The sequence below is a fragment of the Tenrec ecaudatus genome, chromosome 4, assembly GCF_050624435.1.
Source record: "Tenrec ecaudatus isolate mTenEca1 chromosome 4, mTenEca1.hap1, whole genome shotgun sequence".
Lineage (NCBI taxonomy): Eukaryota > Metazoa > Chordata > Mammalia > Afrosoricida > Tenrecidae > Tenrec > Tenrec ecaudatus.
Window position 1 is genome coordinate 117084606 of NC_134533.1, and position 20902 is coordinate 117105507.

The following is a 20902-nucleotide window of genomic DNA, read 5'->3' on the forward strand; positions in this document are numbered from 1 at the left end:
TGTCCCAGCCTGGAACCCAGAGGCGGGGACTGGGAACCCCTCAGCTCTCCCCTGTGTCATCATCTGCACTGCCTCTCCCTCTTCCACTCTAAGAAAAACCCTGTTTCTGGGAAAGTACTCTCCCCCCCCCCCCTCCGCCTACCTTCACCTGCAGAAAACTCCACCAGGCCCACGACTGTGGACCTGCTCTGACCCTTGCCATGTTGACTTTCTCGTCAAGGGTGGGAACAGGCTCAGGGGCCAGCCTTTTCTCCTGGAAATGAGGTGCTGGAAGTGGCTCTCCCCTAGGGGAGGACACTGGAGGCAGGATTGGGTGAAGGACCCGGAGCAGATACCGCTGGAACAGACGAGGAGGAGAACAACTTGACCAGCAGATAGCTAGTCAGGGCCCTGGGGTCCCTCTTTCTCAGGAGGAGCATCACAGGGCTCCACCGAGGTCATGGAAACATCCGTTGCATCTTCCACAAGAGTGTGACGCCCTCCAATCTGAGATAGTTCGCCGTGGCTTTAGGAGAACTTCTCTTACCAGCCAGGGTTACAGGAGGAATCAAGAGAGTTTGTCCAAGCAGGGTGGGTGAGACACTTCCAGACTTGTAGGGAATTTGGTTCTAAGTCCCCGCTAGAAGGCCTTGATGATTCAGAAGTTGAGCCACGAAGGGCTTTTCCAGTCTGAAGACTATGTAGTTCTACGTTTCCCTGAGCAAACGGAGCTTCCTCTTGGTTAAGAAGAGAGAAACTTGGCCGGTGTTGGTTGCCCAAGAAATTCTACCGTACTTGGTTTTCAGTTTACCATAAATAGCTGTGGTCAAAGAATTGGCCTTGTCTTCCCCAGATATCCCAACCTCTGTTCCTACCCACTCCTTCACTCCCTCGCTTATTCTTTCTCTCTCTCTCAACACACACACAACACATACAATGCCCCCGACCCCTAAGCAAGGTGGAATCTCACCCACAGCCCTGCCCTACCCATGCTGCACTACTCCCAGGTGTAAGGGCTCTGAACTCATCAGGTGAGCACCTGAAAGGGGGAGCTGTGGGCTCACACCTGTCTGGGCTGAATATTGGTAAGTATGCGAGGCAGGTTCAAACGGTGAAGGCTGATTTTATCAAGGTCCCACTTTGGGAACAGTAGGTTCCTGGAAGTTTTGACTCATACTTCCTGTCGTGCTCATGGGCCTGGAGGTTTTTATTGGGGCAAACCCACACTTTTAGATTCTCTGCCTTTTTATCAATGACCTTTGCTCCCGATGGGCTGGCGCTGAACTTCAAACAGCTCCCAACCGGCATTCAAAAGGGAGGTGGGACCCAATGAGCACCGCCAACAAGGAGAGGTGGACACGGAAGAAGCCCATGTAGAAGATGCTGCTGGTAAAACATGAGCCAATCACTAGAGGAGGGAGAGCCACAGATACCGGAGGCACTGGTCACGTCAGCCTTCAGGCAAACACGTTATTGAACACCTACTCGGTGCCAGCCACAGGGATCAGCCTGGGCTCAGGGTGGTGAGCAAAATGGGCATAGCCTTGTGGAGTGTGCTACGTGGTGATGAGAGAAAAAGCAAGCCAAGAAATGCACAAACAAATGCATGATCGCAAGTACCGTGAGAGGTACCATGAGAGAAAGTGTTATTTCACTCCAGGGGCAAGGCAGGAGGCAGAGACCCTGGGGGGAGGCTTACATGATGTGCATTCAGGTTAAGGGCAGCGGAACAGGAAGGGACTCACTCAGTGGCATTTTGAGGAAGACTCGCCAGAACTAAGGGGCAGGCTGTAGTAGAAGAGGGGCGAGGAAGAGGACTCCGAAGCGGTCATCATTTTCAAACCTGGACATGAAACAAGGTGCGTGTGCACGTGGAGGGAGACACAGGCGTCCCAAGGTGGCAGGTTCTGGCTTGGACACGAGGAACCAGACCCTCGGCAGCGGCAGCGGGGGAGGCTTGGTACTGGGCCAGGGCTGGGCATTTAGAAGTGAAAGCCTTGGGCTCTGTCCCTTAGACATTGGCAGCCCTTCACCAAGGGTACAGCTGAGGCCTCCCTTTGAGTGACTTATCCGTGAAGCCGAGCTGGCTGGTGGGCTCTGAAGTGATTGGTGAACCAGCTTTGCTCTGCAGCATGATCAGCAAAGACCCAGGGTATGGATGCTACCTACCTCCAGATGCCACCCCCCCACCCCCCACCCTTCACAGGGAAGGAAGGCCTGGCGCAGGTGAAGGCCTGGAGAGGACCAATATTCTCCGGAATGCCGTGACATCTGTCTACTTATCCCCGAGGACAGAATATCTCAAAGTAGTATCTACACATATTTATGCCCTGCATCAGAATCACCTGGGGGGGGGCGATCACTCTGCAACCCTAAAGCTCGGGGGCTAGTTCCCAAGTGGGGCTTGATGCTGACAGGCGCTCAAGCCTGAGCTGCACACCTCCAGGAGATAACTTGGTGATTTGCCATAGAGTCCAGGAAAAGCAGTCCTACTATCTCCACGGCTGCCTGGATGATAGCGTCTCCTCGAGGGCTTCCAAATCTCCAACCAGATTCACACCCCGCCCACCCCGCAACTCGCCTCAGCGCCTTTGTCTAACGTATCTCAAAAGCACCAAGTCTTACGGCGAGCTCTGGATTTCCCCGCACGGTTCCTCCTCCTCCTGTCCCCCACCCCACCGGAACCAGTAGCACTCCACTCGCCCAGCAGGTCAGGCCCAAACCCTACATTGTTGCTGCTGTCATGAGGTGCCATTGAATCCATTGCAATGTATAGTTTGGTGTTTGGGTGCCAACTTGGCACCTGTAAGAAGATATGGGCTGAGTTTGGTCTGTCAATGACCTTTCTCTGGAGGCTGGTCCCATTTCTCTCTCTCTCTCTCTCTCTCTCTTCAACTTCATGCCAACAAGCCACACCTGGGTGAGCCCTGTGATGCCACCACCTCCGTTGGATGTGGCTGTGTGAGTCTGAAGAGGGACTTTCAGATTAGTACAAGACTTACAGGCTTGGGTTGGCATGAACTGGGGTGTTTTCCTGCTACATAACTACTTCTTGACGTAAAACTCTTTCTTGCACGTATGTGTTTCTCTAGTCCACCCGGCCTAACACAGTGACCTTACGAACAGCAAAACAAAGCACTGCCAGGTCCTGCCCCATCCCCACAAAAAGCCCGAAGAACCAACCTAAACTTCCTCTTTTCCCTTTATGCCGCACACCTAACCATCATGCCCCGTGAAGTGTTTCTGGATCACTCAGATTCTGCACATGCATCTAATAGGGAACCTACCCTGCCTAGCATTTTAGTATCCAGGATTATTGCTTCCGAAGAATGAAGAGTAAGTGTGATATCCACCTTTGGTGCCCCCTCTGCTGAGCCCAGTGCCAGATACCTACTGGATGCTCAATGCACTTTGGTTGGACTGAATTTGGTTGAAAGAGAACAGTGAAACTTGTGAGGTATTAAGTTATGGTTAAGTGGTATTCAAGAGACTCATTAATAAGGTTCTGTTGCAGGCATTATAAGCACCAAGTCTGCCATTCAAATCGGAGGCAGAGACAGCAGATGTAGTAGAACAAGCACTAGTAAGTATGCTGCAATGGACTGGGAAAAGGGCTTTCACACTTGAGCAAAGGGGTGGACTCTTGCCTGTCAATCAGACTATAGCCAATCAGGCCTCTGTGTGGGCATGGCCTTCTCCTGAGGATTCTGGGAACTCCTGTCTTCCTCCCTGGAAGTGGAACACACTGTCTGCTTGACATTCTTGTTGACAAGCCACATGGAGCTACTGATGGAACCAGAGCCCTGGAGCTGGAGGGGCCACACCAGCGCTCAGATGCTCCGCCACCACTGGATCCACAAGACTCTCCAACCACTGCTTTATGATCTTCCTGTATTCAGCGCCAATGCATGTGTTGCGTGAGTCCGAAGAGGAATTTATAGACTGGTATAGGACATATGGGCTAATATCAGACTTAATGACTTGATATGAACTAGGCTGGGATGTTTTCTTAATATAAAATTACTCTTTATATAAAGCTGTTTCTTATACACACGAGTGTCTATGAATTTGTTTCTCTAGTCTACCCAGGCTGACACACACACTGAGAGAGTGTCTGGCAGTCCATTCAGTCCACCACAGTTGCTGTGTGCTATTAATACTCCAAGAACAACAGGAAGACATGGTGGAGCCAGGAAGCTGAAATAATGTTACACTTGAATGGTCCTCAGGAGGTTTGGGTTTTAGCTCACTCTTCTTAGTCCCTTCCCTATCTGTTCCCTTGACACGAGTTTGTCGTGTCAACTCCAGACCTCAGTTTTCTCCTGTGTCAAGTGGCGAGAGTAATCCTCAGCCTGATTTCTCCCATAATTCCCTGGACATAGTGCTGTCACTGAATGTACCGTATTCCGTTGTCATTTCCCTGTGAGCTCTTTCAGAGAAAGAATTCCTTTTGATCCATCGCCGTATCCCAAGGGCCAACCAAAGCTTGGTACTTAGTGTTAGGGACTCTGTAAATTCTTAGGACGAAATGAACAAGTACTTAAGTGGATTTTCTCACGGGGGAAAGTATCTCAAAGAAATTGGAGGACAGCATCCAAACAGGATGAGCATAGCGGCAATGGTGACCGAGACTGACAGACCCCAAGAGGCCTTAGACTGAGACCACAGGAAAGCAGGCTCTCCACAAAACGATTCTCCATTTCATTGATCAGGCTTGCATCTCTTTTATTTAGTCAAACAACACCATCATTGTTCCTTCCTCTGCTGTCCCCACTCTACAATGCTTAGTACAGACTCAACCCAAAGCATACCAACGTAAAGGGATGTAGTTGGGAAGCAAGTAGGAAAACACTCCACAGTGCAATCCTTCAACGCTTCAAGGAACATCCACGGAGCACTTACCCGGAGCAGGCCCTCCTTTCCCAGACCCTGAACCAGCCTCACCATGAGACGGGGTCCCAGAGCTTGCAAGTTCAAGAGCAAAGAACCTGAGACATTTTTTCAGGCCCTTCTCCCCTAGTGACTGCTGTTTGAATGTGAGAAAACTCATCCTAGACCTTGGGATGCCGAGACCATGGTTCTGCAGGTAAAACGCCAAGAGACGTGGGATCCACGGTGGCCTTGCCTCCAGCGCTGCCCCAGCTGCTGTTTTTCAGGTCTGTTGACACTCTGGGCCGGCAGGATATTTTCACATTTGGTCCCCAAATGTGACAATTCACCAGGCCACTGGCTTCCTGTTTTGATTCAGATCTGCGCAAACATCACTGCTTAGAAATGAGTTTTGATCACTAAGTATTTTTTAAAGAGATATGAAGGCTATGCACACCTGCTCCCACTTTAAGGTCCTCGGATACCGGTGGCAGAAAAACGGATACCATAGACTCTGGCCTCCTGAATTCGGTCACTTAGCCCCCTCCATTGCCACTGGCATGGAGCAGGGTCCTTGTATGGTTTGAATTGTGTCCCCGCCCCCGCCCCCCAAGTATATGTTGTAAATCTTAACCCCTCTACCCGTGAATATAATCTAATCTGGAAATAGGGTTCCCTCCATTATGTTAATGAGTTGTATCCATGTTTGGTGTGTCATAAACCAATCAGTTTTGACAAATAAGAGAGCAGGTGAGGTCCAGCAGCACACCAGCCCTGCGGAGATCTCCAAGGGTGTCCAGGAAGAATGCCAGAGAAGGGATACCAGGGCTTCCCTCCAGAGCAGACAGAGGAAGCCTTGCCTTGGAGTCAGGGTGTTAATTTTGACCTTCTAGCCTCCTAGACTGTGAGAAAATAAATTTCTGTTCGTTTAAGCCACCCCCTTGTGGTATTTCTGTTATAGTAACATAAAGAAAAAAAACGACTATGAAGACAAGACTTGAAGAGAACCTAAAATCAAGACGCACCCCTTCCCCACGGGGCCCCCCTGCTTTTAGTTTCCTAGTCAGGACACAGTAGACAAGATCCCCTTCCGTGAGCATCCTGTATTCAGAACTGTCGATGACTTTGCTCATGAGGTTGAGGTGGGAGAAAAATTCAGAAGTTTGGGTTTTCTGAAAAATGGGTTGGAAAAGTGGTGAAGCAAAGCCCAGGATGTCCTAAAGAAGGTGAGTAATCATTCAACATTTCCTGAGTAGTTCCTGGAGGTGCAAGGGACCACAGAGAACCCAGAGGACATGTAAGACCTGGTTTCTCCCTGTAAGACGTGCCCATCAAACAGGAGACAAGATGAATCAACTCAAGAGATGCTGGGTCCAGCCACCCCTCTTCCCCCCTGCCCCACCGTGCTTAGCCAAGATCCTAGCACATTACAGAAGCCCAATGGATCAAAAATGAGCACAAGGAAAGACCCCATCCTGAAGTCATGACAATATCTGTCCATAAAGGTCACGGGAGAACAAGATGTCCAGACTCCCTGGCAAAGCTGTCAGAAGAATGGGCAGCATTGGATGGTTCAGAAGCCAACCAAGGACCATCGAGTGGACTCCAATGCACGGTGACCTCATGTGGGCCAGAGAGCGAGATAGGGTCTCCAGGGGCTGAGTACTCAGAGTTAGATCAGCAGACCTTTCTTCTGAGGTAGCTTCCTCAGTGGACTTAAAGCATATAACTGTCGCTGAGGGTATAAAAATAAATGAATGATGGAGTGGATCTGTGAGCCACTTAGAGGGGAGGGTGGGGTTGAGGAGGCCTGGGATCTAAAAATCCCTACTCTCTACACTGGACAACCCAGGAAGGAGATGGGAGAGCGTCTGGGAAGCTTCCAGCCTGGACCGGACCTAGATCGGCAGACAAAGGAGTGAGTATAAAGAAAACAGTCTTGCGTGACCAAGAGGCCATCATCTCACTGGGCTCTGAGCCTCTGTTCTCCTGCCTGTGACATGGTGAGGAGGCAATGTGTGTGAACAGCGTGCCCCTTCCCTGCTCTCCTATGTGCTCGCAAGCCTCAGCATCTCATCTCCGGGGTCAAGCGTGGAGTGTTTGGGAATGGCTCAGTCGCAGATACTTGTCAGCTATAGCCAAGACCAGGGAGAAGCTGAGTAACAGTGAGAAGCTGAGATGATCAGGATCTAAATGAAGTACAGCAACCGCCTTTCAACCACCTATATGTGCAAGTTACAACCACACTTTCATTTGCATCTTTTGTTTTACTGAGCACTTACTGTATGCTTGCCCATTTGCTAAGCACGGAGACTATAAAGCTGTGGTTCTCAACCTTCCTTGTGCTGCGACCCTTTCATACAGTTCCTCATGTTGTGGTGACCCCCTAACCATAAAATTATTTTTGTTGCTACTTCATCACTGTCATTTTGCTACTGTTATGAATTGGGCGATCCCTGTAAAAGGGTCGTTCGACCCCCCCAAAGGGGTCACAACCCTCAGGTTGAGAACTGCTGTTATAAAGATTTTTATCAAAGTAATAAAAGTTATTGTTCTCCAATTCTCCAGTGAGAGCAGGTAGGACCCTTGGAGAAGAAGTAGTCCGATCTCTCAGCTGAAACAGATGCCCAGAAAAGGGCATGACTAGCCCATGGCTCGCAGCAGAGCACAGCAGAGCCAAGGCCAGACCCCAGTCAACTGTGTTCCTTTCCGACGCCTACTGAGCCCTAAACTCCGGTTGCATCAGGACGCAGCAGACTGCCAAGGCTACCGTGTAGCCAGTGGCTACGTGTGCAGCCTTGGGCTAACCCCGTCATCTGTCTGCGCCTCATTCTCCCAAAGTGTAAAATGGGACCCATCAGAACCCCCGTGTCACAAGGTGACCATAGGCTCAAGCACACCACGGAGCTTGAACATGCATGGTGCTCTGTAGACTGTGCGCGGCTCTGACTCCCGGGGGTCTTGCTGAGGACTTCTCTCTACTCAGACAACGCGCCCCCCGGGGACCTCATGAGCACAGCAAGGTGAAGGGTCACCAAAGAGCTAGGGGAACTTGGCCCATGAAAGGTGTGGCCTGGGCAAAGCAAGAAGAGCAAAATGGGCAGGCAAGGCCTCGGGCCAAGGATGAAGAAAGCTTGCTGGCCAGGAGGGTTGCAGAAGTCAGGGAAAAAAGAGGAGGAGACAAAGGGGGAAGGGAGTGCGTCAGCAGACCCTGAAAGAGGAAGTTTGCCCAGTCTCAGTTCCGCTCCTAAGGATGGGAAATACCCTGCAGTCTCCCAGCCCTCAGCAGCTGCCCCTGTCTCTTCACCTGAGAAACCTTCCCCAACACGGCCCTGAGCTTCCGCATCTGCTCGCCTTGGTGCACGGACCTGGCAGAGAGAGAGAGAGAGAGATAGAGAAGAAAAAGGAGGAGGAGGAGGAGGAAGAGAGAGAGAGAAAGAAGAAGAAGGAGGAGGAGGAGGAAGAGGAGGGAGAGAGAGAGAGAGAGTTGGGAGGTCTACCAACAAGTTTCAGTAGTGTCAGGGACCCCTTCTCAGGCCCTATTGATTGACAGTTGCCTCAGGAATTCTGTTTCTCTGGATGGAACCACGCTGCCCTAAGCACCTAGTTACTAAGCCGGCAACTTCCACAGGGTGGTGTGAGCACCAGTCCACAGGGTGTGGGCTGGAGGAAATGATAACTCACAGAAGACTCTTTTTACAGTCCCCGAGCCACTTCTGATTCTTGACTCCCCTTGTGTATCGTCTGGGTTTGCTTGAACCTCCCCTGGCTTCCTCTCCACCCTCCCACTGGGCCGGGCCCACCGTCTCGTCTCGGCCACTGGGCAGTGGGCACGGGCGAGGCCAAGCCTGGCTGAGTGTAACTCCCACCCCGCCTTCCCGTGACAGAAGACTGCCGACCAGAACCTTCTCCAAGATTGTGCCATCCATGCCCATCTGTCACAGTTGGGAGGGGGCCATGTTGCTGAGGCAATAAGGCTGATCAGCAGTGGAAAAAGAACCAGTCCCAGGTGGGCAGCAGAGGCGTGCCAGGGAGTGACAACGCTGCAGAGCCTGGTTCAGATGTGGGGGGAACAGCGTGGCCCCAAGTTCAGTCCTCAGCTCACAGAGGGCCGTGGGCTTCGGCTCGCTGCGTGAAAATCCACATCTGGAACCACTGTTCCCACATGACGTTGCCTTTGTGAAGACATTCCTGGATTCCCAGCTTATGGTGCCACCTTGAAAGGAGAAGCGACTGAGATACAAACGAAGAACGTGCCTCTAGAGTGAGGCGTCCTGCGCTGAGCTGGGCAGGGCCATGCTCTTCTGATCACCCCTCCTGTGGCCTCGGGTCCTCCTGAGAATCAGTCCTTCCTACCCAAGGGGTGGTGTTGTTTTTTTCCTGTGAAGAAATCCCTAGGGATCCTCCGACCGGGGGGTGGGGGCAGAAGCCTGGCTCTCCCCAGCACTGTCCTGTATGCAGCGATGGCACATCCAGAGAAGATCCCTCGTTCTCCACTCCGAAGGGATGGTGTCAGCCCTGGAAGACGGGGAGCAGTTGAGCCCAGAGCCCCATCCTGCAGAAACAGAAAAGAGAGGGTGAGGCTTTGACAGGAGTCTTCCAAACCAGTGGTTCTCAACCTTCCTCATGCCATGACCCTTTCATACAGTTCCTCATGGGGTGGTGACCGCTCCCAACCATAACATTATTTTCACTGCTACTTCATCACTGTCATTTTGCTACTGTTATGAATCGGGTGGCCCCTGTGAAATGGCCAGTTGACTCCCAAAGCCAAGGGTCGTGACCCACAGGTTGAGAGCTGCTGCTCTAAACCATCTCATTGATGGAGACTGCTCCTGGACCACAGAGACAGGCAGGGGCAGAAACGCAAGAGAAGTTGGGTGAGATGTCCTGTAGGGAGGAGGTGAAAAATATACAGGGAAGGGGAGGAGTATTCAGGACTACAGGAAGGAAGAAATATCTACATGGGGAGAGGAAACGGAGATGCAGAAAGGGGAAGGTGTTAAAGGGGCTGAAGGGAGAGTGACCAAAGACGTTGTCAGCCATGAAGCAGGGAAGAATCCTGGGCGTGGAGACTTCAGAATCCTCCACTCTGCTGTGATGCTTCTTGAGTGATCTAAAATTGTACGTTCTAGAAACTTCTGTCTGAGCAGAAACAGAACCTCCTCTGGAAAGAGAGGTGGAGCATGGATTGGGTCACACGTTGAGAAGGAGCAATCCAGTGCTAAGACCTTCTCCTATAGCACATGCATCCCAGAGGGCAGGTTGGAACCAAATAACCTCTCTGGGTCCTGGACAGGTGCTAGGGCTGCACCTGGGTGCCTGGACTGTCACGGGCCGTTACTTGGGCATCAGCTTTGCTCAGGAACTTGCCAATCTCCCCACTAACCCAGTGGTGGGGTTCAGCTGGTTCCCATTGGTTTGGCAGAACCTGTACCTAAGTTTTTTTGTGGTTGAGTTTGGCTGTTAAAATGACACTTGTAATCAGAGTTCTCTCTAAGCTGGGCATCCGGGCAGCCCCCCCCCCCCATGTGGCAATCACAAATTTGCACTCCTTACTCTTTTTTCAACCCTCCTCTGCTCAACAGCGTCCTCGAAGCACCCATGGTAATCTTCACTCTAGCCGCAGGTACAAGAAAACAGACAGAGCCACGGATGGTACTGTGCTTATTCATATTCCATACCTCATCTTGAAGAAAGGTTACGCTTTTAGTCCCTTGTGCTTGTTACTTCAGTCAACAAACATAGAATGTGATGAGGGAAAGGGTCAAACAGCCAGAAGGGGACACGCTGTCATTCTTTTCAGCTCTGTGTCACACCCCAAATTCCCACGAGGTGTTAGGAGTGAATGAGGCAGTTCCTGAAAGTGTTCAAAGAGCTAAACATATTGTCAGAACCACTGCTGTACCTCCAGCAGAAGCAGAAAGGGGTTTCCAGAGGTGAACACAATATGTTCTGAGAAGCTATCTGGTTCTTACACAAGCACAATGACTGTGGTCTACTTGGCCTAGTTCTAAAGGGAAGGGATCCTACTCCGGCAGGGACAAGCTGGCCAAGGATAAATCGCACGGCTGGAGATGCTCAGATAACAGCAGAGAATACTGTACATGAGTATGCCAAACAGCAAACTAGCCAAGAGGAGGTGCCAAGAGGCAGAAATAAGAGGAAAGTGGCAATGGGGCCGGAGGAAGGTAAAAGGAAACAGAGGAAGGACCAAGGAAGCAAAGCAATGGATAGAGGTATAGACATAGTGGTGTACATTTGTAAATACATTAATCCAAAAAAATAGAGGTATTTCCCATCAGGCCTTGAGGCCGATGACCCCAATTAGAGCAGCCAGTCCACAGAAAGGACCACATGGCCAGCCTCACTATGAGACATGACGCCCCTCACTGATCCATGGCCCTGTGGGGGACAGCACCGGAGACACAGTGTGGGAATTGCACCTGACCTGATCCCACCACACCGAGGCAAAGCACTGGGGGAGTGCAGTGGAACAGCAAGGGAATGGAGCAGCAAGGTCCCCAGGGAATGCTAAAGGTAGACTTTGGGGCCAGGGCATGGTGCCCCAACAGACTGGACTGGAAAACACTCCTAGAGGCCAACAAACGATCCTTGAACTAACAAAAAAAATAGAGGTATTGGCCCATGTACATATTATTTATATGCAATACACTGAGGTAGGGTATGGACTTTGGGCCTCTGCTCATACCCTCCTTCAATACAAGAACACATGTTCTAACCAACTGGCAGTCTGAGATGTTCACCCTCCCAACAAAACAGATGCATAAGCAAATGTGGTGAAGAAGGCGGATGGTGCCTGGCTATTAAAAGATAGAGCATCTGGGGTGTTAAAGACTTGAAGTTACACAAGCCGCCATTCAGCAGAGAAACAAGTCCACATGGAAGAAGCACACCGCTGGTGCAATCATGAGGAGTCATAGGGACCAGGTAATAGGCATCAGCAGACACATAACAAACAAAAACATATTGTTGAGAACAAGGGTGGCTAGAGCGGAGATCCAAAGCCCATCTGTAGATAGTAGAACAATCTCCCCACAGAGGCCCCACAGGGAGGAGATGAGTCACCAGGGTGCAGTGAAGCATCAATGAAGCACACTGTATTCCTCGGGTTCCTTGAGGCTTCCTCACCCCCAACTACCATGACCCAGTGCTGCTTCCCAGTTCAGACTAGATCAGAACATGTACAGAGGTATAGAGAGGGATGGGAGCTCATGACACACCGGATCCAGCAGTGGGAATGGTGATGCCGGAGGGGTAGGGGGGAAGAGGTGGAGAGGAAGGAAGAAAGGAGAAACCAATCACAATGATCGACACATAACCATCCACCCCTCTACAGAGGGAAGAACAAAAAAACAAACATGGGGGAAGGGAGACAGCAACTGATGTGAGAGATGAAAACAACAATATACAACCTATCGGGAGGGGGGTGGTATGAGGGTCAGGGGGGATGGCGGCAAAGAAGCAGGTACTGAGGGCTCAATACAAAGTAACTGTCTAGAAGAGAATGAGGGCAACATGTATAAACATGCCTGATTCAACTGATGTATGGGTTGTGATCAGAGCTGTACGAGCTCCCAATAAAATGATTAAACAAAGAAAGAAAGAAAAAAGAAGCAACATGGAAGAATCTTAAGTAACACTTTTATTGTTTTCCAGGCAGGTATTATTTAATATTTTTCATTAACATTTAAAAACTCTTTCTTATAACAACCTAGCTTTGTGTACCTCCTATTCTAGTTAGGCATTAAGTATCTAAAATAATAAACTACCTTTCGGTCGTTTATTGCACTGTAACTTTTTTATACTTACTCATAAAACGGTCATGAGGGCAGTGCATTTAACCGGTTGTTACGTGATCTTAACCCCACCGGTGTGCGCTCGTCTCTGGGGCTCCAGACGCCTGTGGCTCCCCCTCAGACAGGCCTGTCTGAGAACCTCATGTAGCTGCCATCGGGGCTGCTGATGTGGCCGCTGATGGTGAAGGGTGGGCCTGCCTCCAGTTCCTTCAGGTTCCTGAGAAAGAGCGCCAAGTCACACTGGGGGGCTGAGGGCTTAGACTCTCCCTAGGAGCCCATCTCCCTGGATCAGAGCATGCCGAGCATGAGATGATCCCTCTGGCGGGGGCAGGGTGGGGGGGGGAATCTGTAGATGACCAACTCGTTGGTGGATCTCCCAGAGCAGGGGTTACCCCATCTCTCCGAGACAGAGGAGGAGCCGGCCTGCCCCACAGCAGAGTAGACCAGATGGGCATCCCCAAGAGCCCTTTCTGATTCATGCTGCTGGCTCTCTGAATTCCTTAATTGTCCTTACCTGCCCCCCTCTCTCCTGACACCACCTTGTGCCTGAAATGACATTATTACTATTCAGACCCATTTCTACCACCAACTGTGAACTGCTTGAAGACAAAGGATGTGCACAGTCATCTTTTGATCTCCCCCCCACCACCACCAAAGCCTAATACCATGGTACCTCCTGCCATACATTTGTACTGAATAAATGGTGAATGGCTGAGTGAGTGGCTGAGTGTTCCCTGCCTGACGGGGGAGGTTAAGAGGATTCCTGCCATCAGGGCTCTCTTGGCCATGCCTATGTTCCAGGGTTTTCTGGAAGACTCTGACTCCTCCCTTTACTGCTATTTGCATGGGGAGGACCTGTGGCAGGGCAGTGCTAAGGTCTGACTCAGTCTGTGATTTGCTCTCAATTTTACCCAGCCCTCCTGCCAGCCCCAAACCACATCTGATCCCTGGATCTACTCACCGGATTTGGTACAAGTTGAAGACAAAATTCGGCCCTAGTAAGACAACATAAAAGGAGAAATTAGAACTTCTAGGCCAGTGGTTCTCAACCTTCCTAATTCCCGGCCCTTTAAAATACAGCTCCTCATGTGTGGTGACCCCCAGCATAAAATTATATCGTCGCTACTTCATAGCTGTAATGTTGCTACTGTTATGAATGGGTGACCCCTGTGAAAGGGTCTGAGAACCTCTGCTCTAGAGAGTGCTGCCCACTCCCTTTCTGGGGACATTTGTGCCACCCCAACCCTGTCTAGAAGGAGCTGGGTGCCTGGCCTCAGGATGCTGTGAAGGCTCCCAGGTTCCCTCAATATCTGCCCCCTGCCTCGCACCCATGCCGACTCTGCCGCAAGGGAGCCCTGGGCCTAAGGGCTTTGAGTCCTTGGGGGAGGAGACAGTCCTGAGTTTGAGTCCTGCCTCCACCACTTGCCCACCCTGTGATTTTAGCCCCATATCCTCAGCTAGGAAAAAAAAACCCCAAAAAAGGAGGCTATGATCACTTCTTCTCTGCATGGAAGCTCGGGGGAAATCATCTCAGCAGAATGCATGGCACTGGGTGGGTGCACACCTAGTAGTCACAGAACCTGTTGATGTTGTTGCAGATCGAGGAAATGTTCTCTGCCACTCAGCATTGCTGTGTGCCCTCCTGGCTCCCCGCCCACTACCCCCTGAGTCCCATGAGAGGGGAAGGTATGCCCACGGTTGGGGGTACCCAGGGAAGCTGTACCACAAGCCCCATGGGCAGAGGAGGAGAAACATCAGGAGCCAGAAAAAGAGGCCACCTGAAGCTGGAGCCGTCCCCCTCCCAGCCATGTGCCGACGACCCGCAAAGGCCTCTGGGCTGGATGCTTATGAACCCCGAGGAAGAAAACCTAGCTGTTTTCTGGTGTGGGAGTCACCTCTTCTCGCTAAAAGCCCTGCTACCCACCCCACCCCCTCCCCCTTCACCCACTGAAGTCTTCAACCACTGCAACCGCCACAGGAAGTGACTTTGCATGCAGCCATGCTTGAGAGCTAGCAGGCCCGCCCAGCCCGGCTGACTGCTTCGGGAGTAGAGGGGCTGGGTCGCCATGTGGGTGATGGGGTCCAATGTTCACTCACCGTCCCAGCAGTATCCGCGCTGGTACCACTTGGCCAGGCTGTAGCCGAGGATGGACACAAGCAGCAGTGACAGGCCCACCCCAAGGATCAGGCCCAAGGTGCTGATGGAGTCCTCCCCTGCAGGGAGAGACAGCGTGCTTTACGGCTGCCAGAATGTCCTCCGGCCACCACCAGCGCCCGACACCAACCAGCGGCACCATGGTCCACTCTCTTCTCCTCCCTCCCACTGCCAGTCAGCCTTGCTGTCCCCTGGGCATCCTGATCGGAGTTGGCGAGTTCAGCTCACCCATCCCAAGATGTGAATGCCTGATACCTCATTTTCATGTCGGCCGAGGCAATATCTGGTTATCCAAGGTAATCCAACCAACCAAGCAGCTACATACGGTCCAGTCAACTTGGACTCCCGGTGACCTCATCTATGTCAGAGTGAGGCTGTGACCCGTGGGTTGTCCATGGCTGCTTTTGTCAGAGGAGTCTCTGGGCTGATCCGAAGCTTCAACCTTTGGGTTAGCTGGCAAGCACATTAACCACTTGCTCCACTGGGGGACTTTGATCCTAAGTAATAGTCCTCTGGTACTAAGGACAGCTTGGGACTGGGAAGCCCACCCTAACCCCACCCGTGTTCTACTCGTTGCAAAAGGCAACGAGCCATTCTGTTTGTTGCCTATTTGAGGCAGTCCAGGGCTCAGGAATGGAGGCCCGGGGAGTCCCAGGGAATCGAGACAAGCATCCTGGCATCCTCTCCCCAAAGCCTCCTTTTGTTCTGTGTGAGCGGAGTTGGTCCTTGGGCTCCTTCTGCTGCTTATATTCACCACTCTGCCCTTTTTGTGGTATAAGTTCTTAGCTCCATTTATATTTTGTTTGTCAAGTCAAGCCAGAAAGAGAGAGAGAGAGATTTTGCAAGGAGATGAGCTGGGGCAGAAGCAGACCCAGAAAGGGAGCTCCGGATTCTAATGAAGAGGCTGGAGACGGATGTGTCATGGAGGTACCCACTCATGTCAGAGGGGAGCAGCGCCCTTCTGCCTAGTGAGATGCCAGGGAGGGTAGAATCCCAGAGTGCCTTCTCATCTACCCAGCCTGCTGTCCTGCGGCTCCAGGAGAGTCGACACAAGGCCGGGGAAGTGCGGTGGTTTGAGTACCGCCTGTGTCCACCGCTTGCAAAGTGTGGGGACCAGCCCATCTCTTTACCTTATTAAACTTCAATGTTCTTCTAGTACAACTTCTCAGGCAGCCTAGGAAGAAAAATTGGCACTCCACTTCTGAAAAATTCATCACTGAAAACCATTATGAATAGCAGTGGGATTTTGTCCTGATTCAGAGCCAGAAGATGAGCCCTTCAGCTGGACGTTCCTGAACACATGAGTGGGAAGAGCTACCTCCCCAGAGCCGAGTGCCCTCTAGGCCGTGGCCAGAGTCACGCTTCCAGGACCTGCGTTTGCTGATGTGGCATGACTCAAAGTGAGATCGTTGCAAACATCCATGCATCGGCAGCATATGGAATATCTGCACTACAAGTGAAGGAAATTTGAAGTTGTCAGAAACGAAGCAGGATGCATAAAGGTGGCTATCGCTCGAACTGTAGCGGCCTGAGGTGACCTGCCAAGATGGTTCGCTACTCACTCGACCCAGAAAACCCTACAAAATCCTGCAAATCAAGAGGGTCGAACGTCCGGGTCCACTTCAAGAACACCCGTGAAACTGCCCAGGCCATCAAAGGCATGCACATCCGGAAAGCCACCAAATACTTGAAAGACGTCACTCTGCAGAAGCAGTGTGTGCCTTTCCGACGGTACAATGGTGGTGTTGGCAGGTGTGCCCAGGCCAAGCAATGGGGTTGGACCCAGGGTCGGTGGCCCAAAAAGAGTGCTGAATTTTTGCTTCACATGCTTAAAAATGCAGAAAGTAATGCTGAACTGAAGGGTGTAGATGTGGATTCTCTGGTCACTGAGCACACCCAGGTGAACAAAGCCCCTAAGATACGCCGCCGGACTTACAGAGCCCATGGTCGGATCAACCCATCCATGAGCTCCCCCTGCCACACTGAGATGACCCTGACTGAGAAGGAACAGATCGTTCCCAAACCAGAAGAGGAGGTTGCACAGAAGAAAAAGATTTCCCAGAAGAAACTGAAGAAGCAAAAACTCATGGCTCGGGAATAAATTAAGTTTAAAATAATAAAAGTTAAAGCACTAAAAAAAATAGGTGGCTATCCCGGACATGAGTAAGCAGAAATGGACTGACATCGGCCACTTGAAAAAGATTTTATGGTTACAAGCCAGAATGACAAATTTAAGAGGAATAATGTTGTACTCATGGGCAAAAATCAAAACTAAACAAAGACTAAACAAAAACCAAACATTTCAAAATCTATCCTGAAGTATAATGCTGTGATAGAATAGTATCTCTGTGCCTACACGGAAGAAGAGTTCATTAATCACTAATGACAGAGAGAGAAATAAAACTGAATATTTCTACCAACTTCTGGTAGTCTGAAGTTGATAAAACAAGGAATCAAGATGCACTGATAAATACTGGTGTCTGGAATACAAAAGTTGGAAAAACATGGCCCTGGTGACAGAAATGACACTGAAGAGAAAAGTTGGCACGACTAGCAACTTATTCATCGCAGATGTTTTTCTCAACAACAGATATGGTGACTGAATACCCAGATGGAGTGCAGAGGAGGAAACAGACTCCATGTGTGGAGAGGGGCCACCGCCATCATGACTGGGCAGCGGGTTGTCAATGGACGTACGCAAGGCAAGAAGCAACTTAAAAGAAGCCCACAAGAGCCCTGAACACATTTCCCACTTGAAGGTAGAGATCATCTCAAGAATAGATTTGATGCATCAGACACTGCAGACGAGACAAGTTGGGGGCTGACACCAGAGACATCCCACACGAAGACACGAAACATGCTGCCAAAGTCAGGAAAGAAGACAAGGCGAAGCTGAACGTCACACAGACTCTGCAATTCCTCCAGAAAGTCCAGTGCCTAGAGCAGAAGGAAAAAATCCCAGTGTCCTGGAACGAAGCAGATGTCAAGCGACAGCTTAAGGAGACAAAGTACCGTGTATACTTGTTGCTATAGTTTATTGTGCCAGCCCGGCCGATAAACACAGTAGGATTAACTGAAGGGCAGAGGGATAAATGGCTTGCTTGTTCTGTGCCTCAGTTTAAAGGGGTACACTACCTGTGGGATGCCTAGCCTGTGGACTCTGTCGCTGTAAGTTGAGGTCCCTTTAAGCCCACACGATTGGAATGTTCATCTCGGGAGCTGGGGACTGACAGTTTATGACAGTTGGGGACCTGCCTTGCTGTTTGCTGCCTGGGTATATATAGCCCAGCTCTCTCTACAGAAGGGGACTGGCAACTGGCAGCTCTCAAAACTTGAAGGACTGCTAGTATCTCACTGCTTTAAAATTTAACTGTTAATTTCTTGTATTATCTATCTGTATATTATTTAACGGTTTATTTCTTGAATTATATATCTATCCTTATAAATATATTTATATATAATTACTAGCAATCTGGTTTGTCTCTCTAGAGAACCCTGTCCAATACACTTGTGTATAAGCCGAGTTTTCCAGCACAGTTTTGATGCCATTTTTGTGATAAAAGTAGGTGCCTCGGCTGATATTCGGGTTGGCTTATACTCCAGTATCTACGGTATGATGATGAAGTGCGCAAAGACCTATGGGTAGAAAACCCAAAGGGGAGAACACGGTTGGCATTCTCAAACTGAAAGAACTAAAGAAAAAGCCAAGCCACGAGCTGTGATATTGAGGGATTCTAGGAAACGTCGAAAGAAGATGGAAAGAGTATACAGTCACTGTATGAAAACTCAGACTCAATTCAATCGCAGTGAGTTTTAGTGAAGTTGGTACCAAAAAGGGAACGGTCAGTGTCCAACCTTGTCATGATGAGGAGCTGGTGGGACTGAAGGAAGCAGCCCAAGCGCCCACTGAAATAGTTCAAGAAGCTCATTTCACAGCAAAGGGGCTCACTCATCTAGGCCAATATGTTTGGAAGACAGCTCCCTGGCCAACTGACTGGAAGAGACCACAATTGTACCCATTCCTAAGAAAGGGGACCCAATGAAATACAGAAATTATTTAACAACAGCATTGCTATCAGGCACAAATGGAATTTTGCCAAAGATGATCCAGAAATGGTTATATGGAGAACTGCCGGGTAGTCAAGCCAAATTCAGAAGACGACAGGAATGGTGCAGATCATGAAGGATATCAGATCCTGGCTGAAAGGAGAGAATACTATGGGGGGAAAAAGTTTTTCTTTTGACTATGCTAAGACATTTGATTCTGTGAGTCATCAAAAGTTATGAACAAAATTGGGGGGGGGTAAGGAATTTCAGAAGACTTACATCGACCAAGAGACAGTTGTTTAAACAAAACGAGGGGATCCTGTATGGTTTAAAAATCAGGAAATGTAGTACCAGAGTTGTACGTGTTCACCATATCCTGAGCCAACATTCAAGAAGCTGGACTGCCCCAAGAAGAACATGGCCTCAGGACTGAAGGAAGACTCGTCGGCACCCTGCAGTGTGCAGGTGACACAGCCCCACCTTACTTGCTCGTGGAGCTCAAAGACCACAGACTTCAGTATCAATGGAACCTCAGCATAAAGCAAACCAAATTCCTCAACCGGGACACTATGCACTATCACAATAATCGGAGGTAGGAATTTCACTTTACTTAGATTCCCAATCAACATCCAGGGAAACAGCTGTCCGGAAACCAAACAACATAGTGCACTGGACAAATCTGCTGTAGACTCCTCTTTAAAATGTCAAAGAGCCAAGACTAAGGTGTACCTGAGCCAAGACATAGCGTTCTCTATGGCCCCATCTGCCTGCAAAACCTGGACAGTGGAGAAAGAAGACTGCATCAGCAGTGCATGTTAATGATGGTATTGACCAAAACAAACAAACAAACAAAAGCTAAATGGACTGTATGAATGTTCAGGTGAACAAACAAACATGCCTTAGAAGAAGCACAACCAGACTGCTCCTTAGAAGCAAGGACGATGAGACTCCATTTACTGTGGACAGTCCCCGGCAGGCATCCTGCTCGACATAGAAGGCCAGTGAAAAAGAGGAGGAGCCACAGATCCACACTGCGGCTGCATCAAGGAGTTCAAAGCTAGGAACAGTTGTGAGGGTGACACGGGACTGTGTCTATATATATATATAGCATATATAGAGCATAATGTTCTCAGTGTAAATCCACAAGTCGACATCCTAGCCCTCCAAATGATCCAACGAGTTCGTAATCCCCCCTTCGCCCTGTTCCTGAAATGCTGCCAGAGCCAGGAGAGAGGCTCCCGGTCAAGGCATGTCTGGCCTCATTCAGCTGATGCTCACACGGGCGTTCTGGACTGTGGTGATCAAAAGCGTCTATCAAACATCACTCTGCCAGGAAGCAGGCATGGCCATGTCTCTGCCCCCACTTAAAAAAAAACAACAATCCACTAAAGAAGTGGTTCTCAACCTTCCTCATGCCAGGGCCCTTTAATACAGTTCCTCATGTTGTGGTGACCCCCCAACCATGAAATTATTTTCTTTTTTTTTTTTTAAATTTTAACAATTTATTGGGGCTCATACAATTCTTTTCACAGTTCATATATATACATACATCAATTATATAAAGCACATCTGTACAGTCTTTGCCCTAATCATTTTTTTCTCTTTTCTTCTTTTACATTTTATTAGGGACTCATACAACTCTTACCACAATCCATACATATACATACATCAATTGTATAAAGCACATCCATACATTCCCTGCCCCAATCATTCTCAAGGCATTTGCTCTCCACTTAAGCCCCTTGCATCAGGTCCTCTTTTTTTCCCCTCCTCCCTCCCCCTTCCCCCCTCCCTCATATGCCCTTGGTAATTTATACATCGTTGTTTTGTCATATCTTGCCCTATCCGGAGTCTCCCTTCCCCCCTTCTCTGCTGTCCCTCTCCCAGGGAAGAGGTCACATGTGGATCCTTGTAATCAGTTCCCCCTTTCCAACCCATTCACCCTCCACTCTCCCAGCATCGTCCCTCACACCCTTGGTCCTGAAGGTATCATCCACCCTGGATTCCCTGTACCTCCAACCCTCATATGCAC

The 20902-nt window shown here is 49.9% G+C and overlaps 1 protein-coding gene across 1 annotated transcript; it reads right to left on the bottom strand.

Annotated features, from left to right (window-relative positions):
- Nucleotides 1-12785: 12785 nt before the first annotated feature.
- Nucleotides 12786-15089, bottom strand: SMIM35 (small integral membrane protein 35). Its single transcript, XM_075547831.1, has 4 exons — nt 15079-15089; nt 14766-14902; nt 13630-13663; nt 12786-12885 (listed from the first exon to the last, which is right to left on the bottom strand). Exons 1-4 carry the CDS (start codon nt 15087-15089, stop codon nt 12786-12788), a joined length of 282 nt encoding a protein of 93 aa, XP_075403946.1.
- Nucleotides 15090-20902: the final 5813 nt, after the last annotated feature.

Excerpts from the sequence above, each read along its gene's own strand:
- SMIM35 (XM_075547831.1), bottom strand. Across the intron at positions 13,664-14,765 it reads GCGCGGATACTGCTGGGACG|GGCCGAATTTTGTCTTCAAC; the intron begins GTGAGTGAACAT and ends TTGTCTTACTAG. Across the intron at positions 12,886-13,629 it reads TTCAACTTGTACCAAATCCG|GAACCTGAAGGAACTGGAGG; the intron begins GTGAGTAGATCC and ends GCTCTTTCTCAG.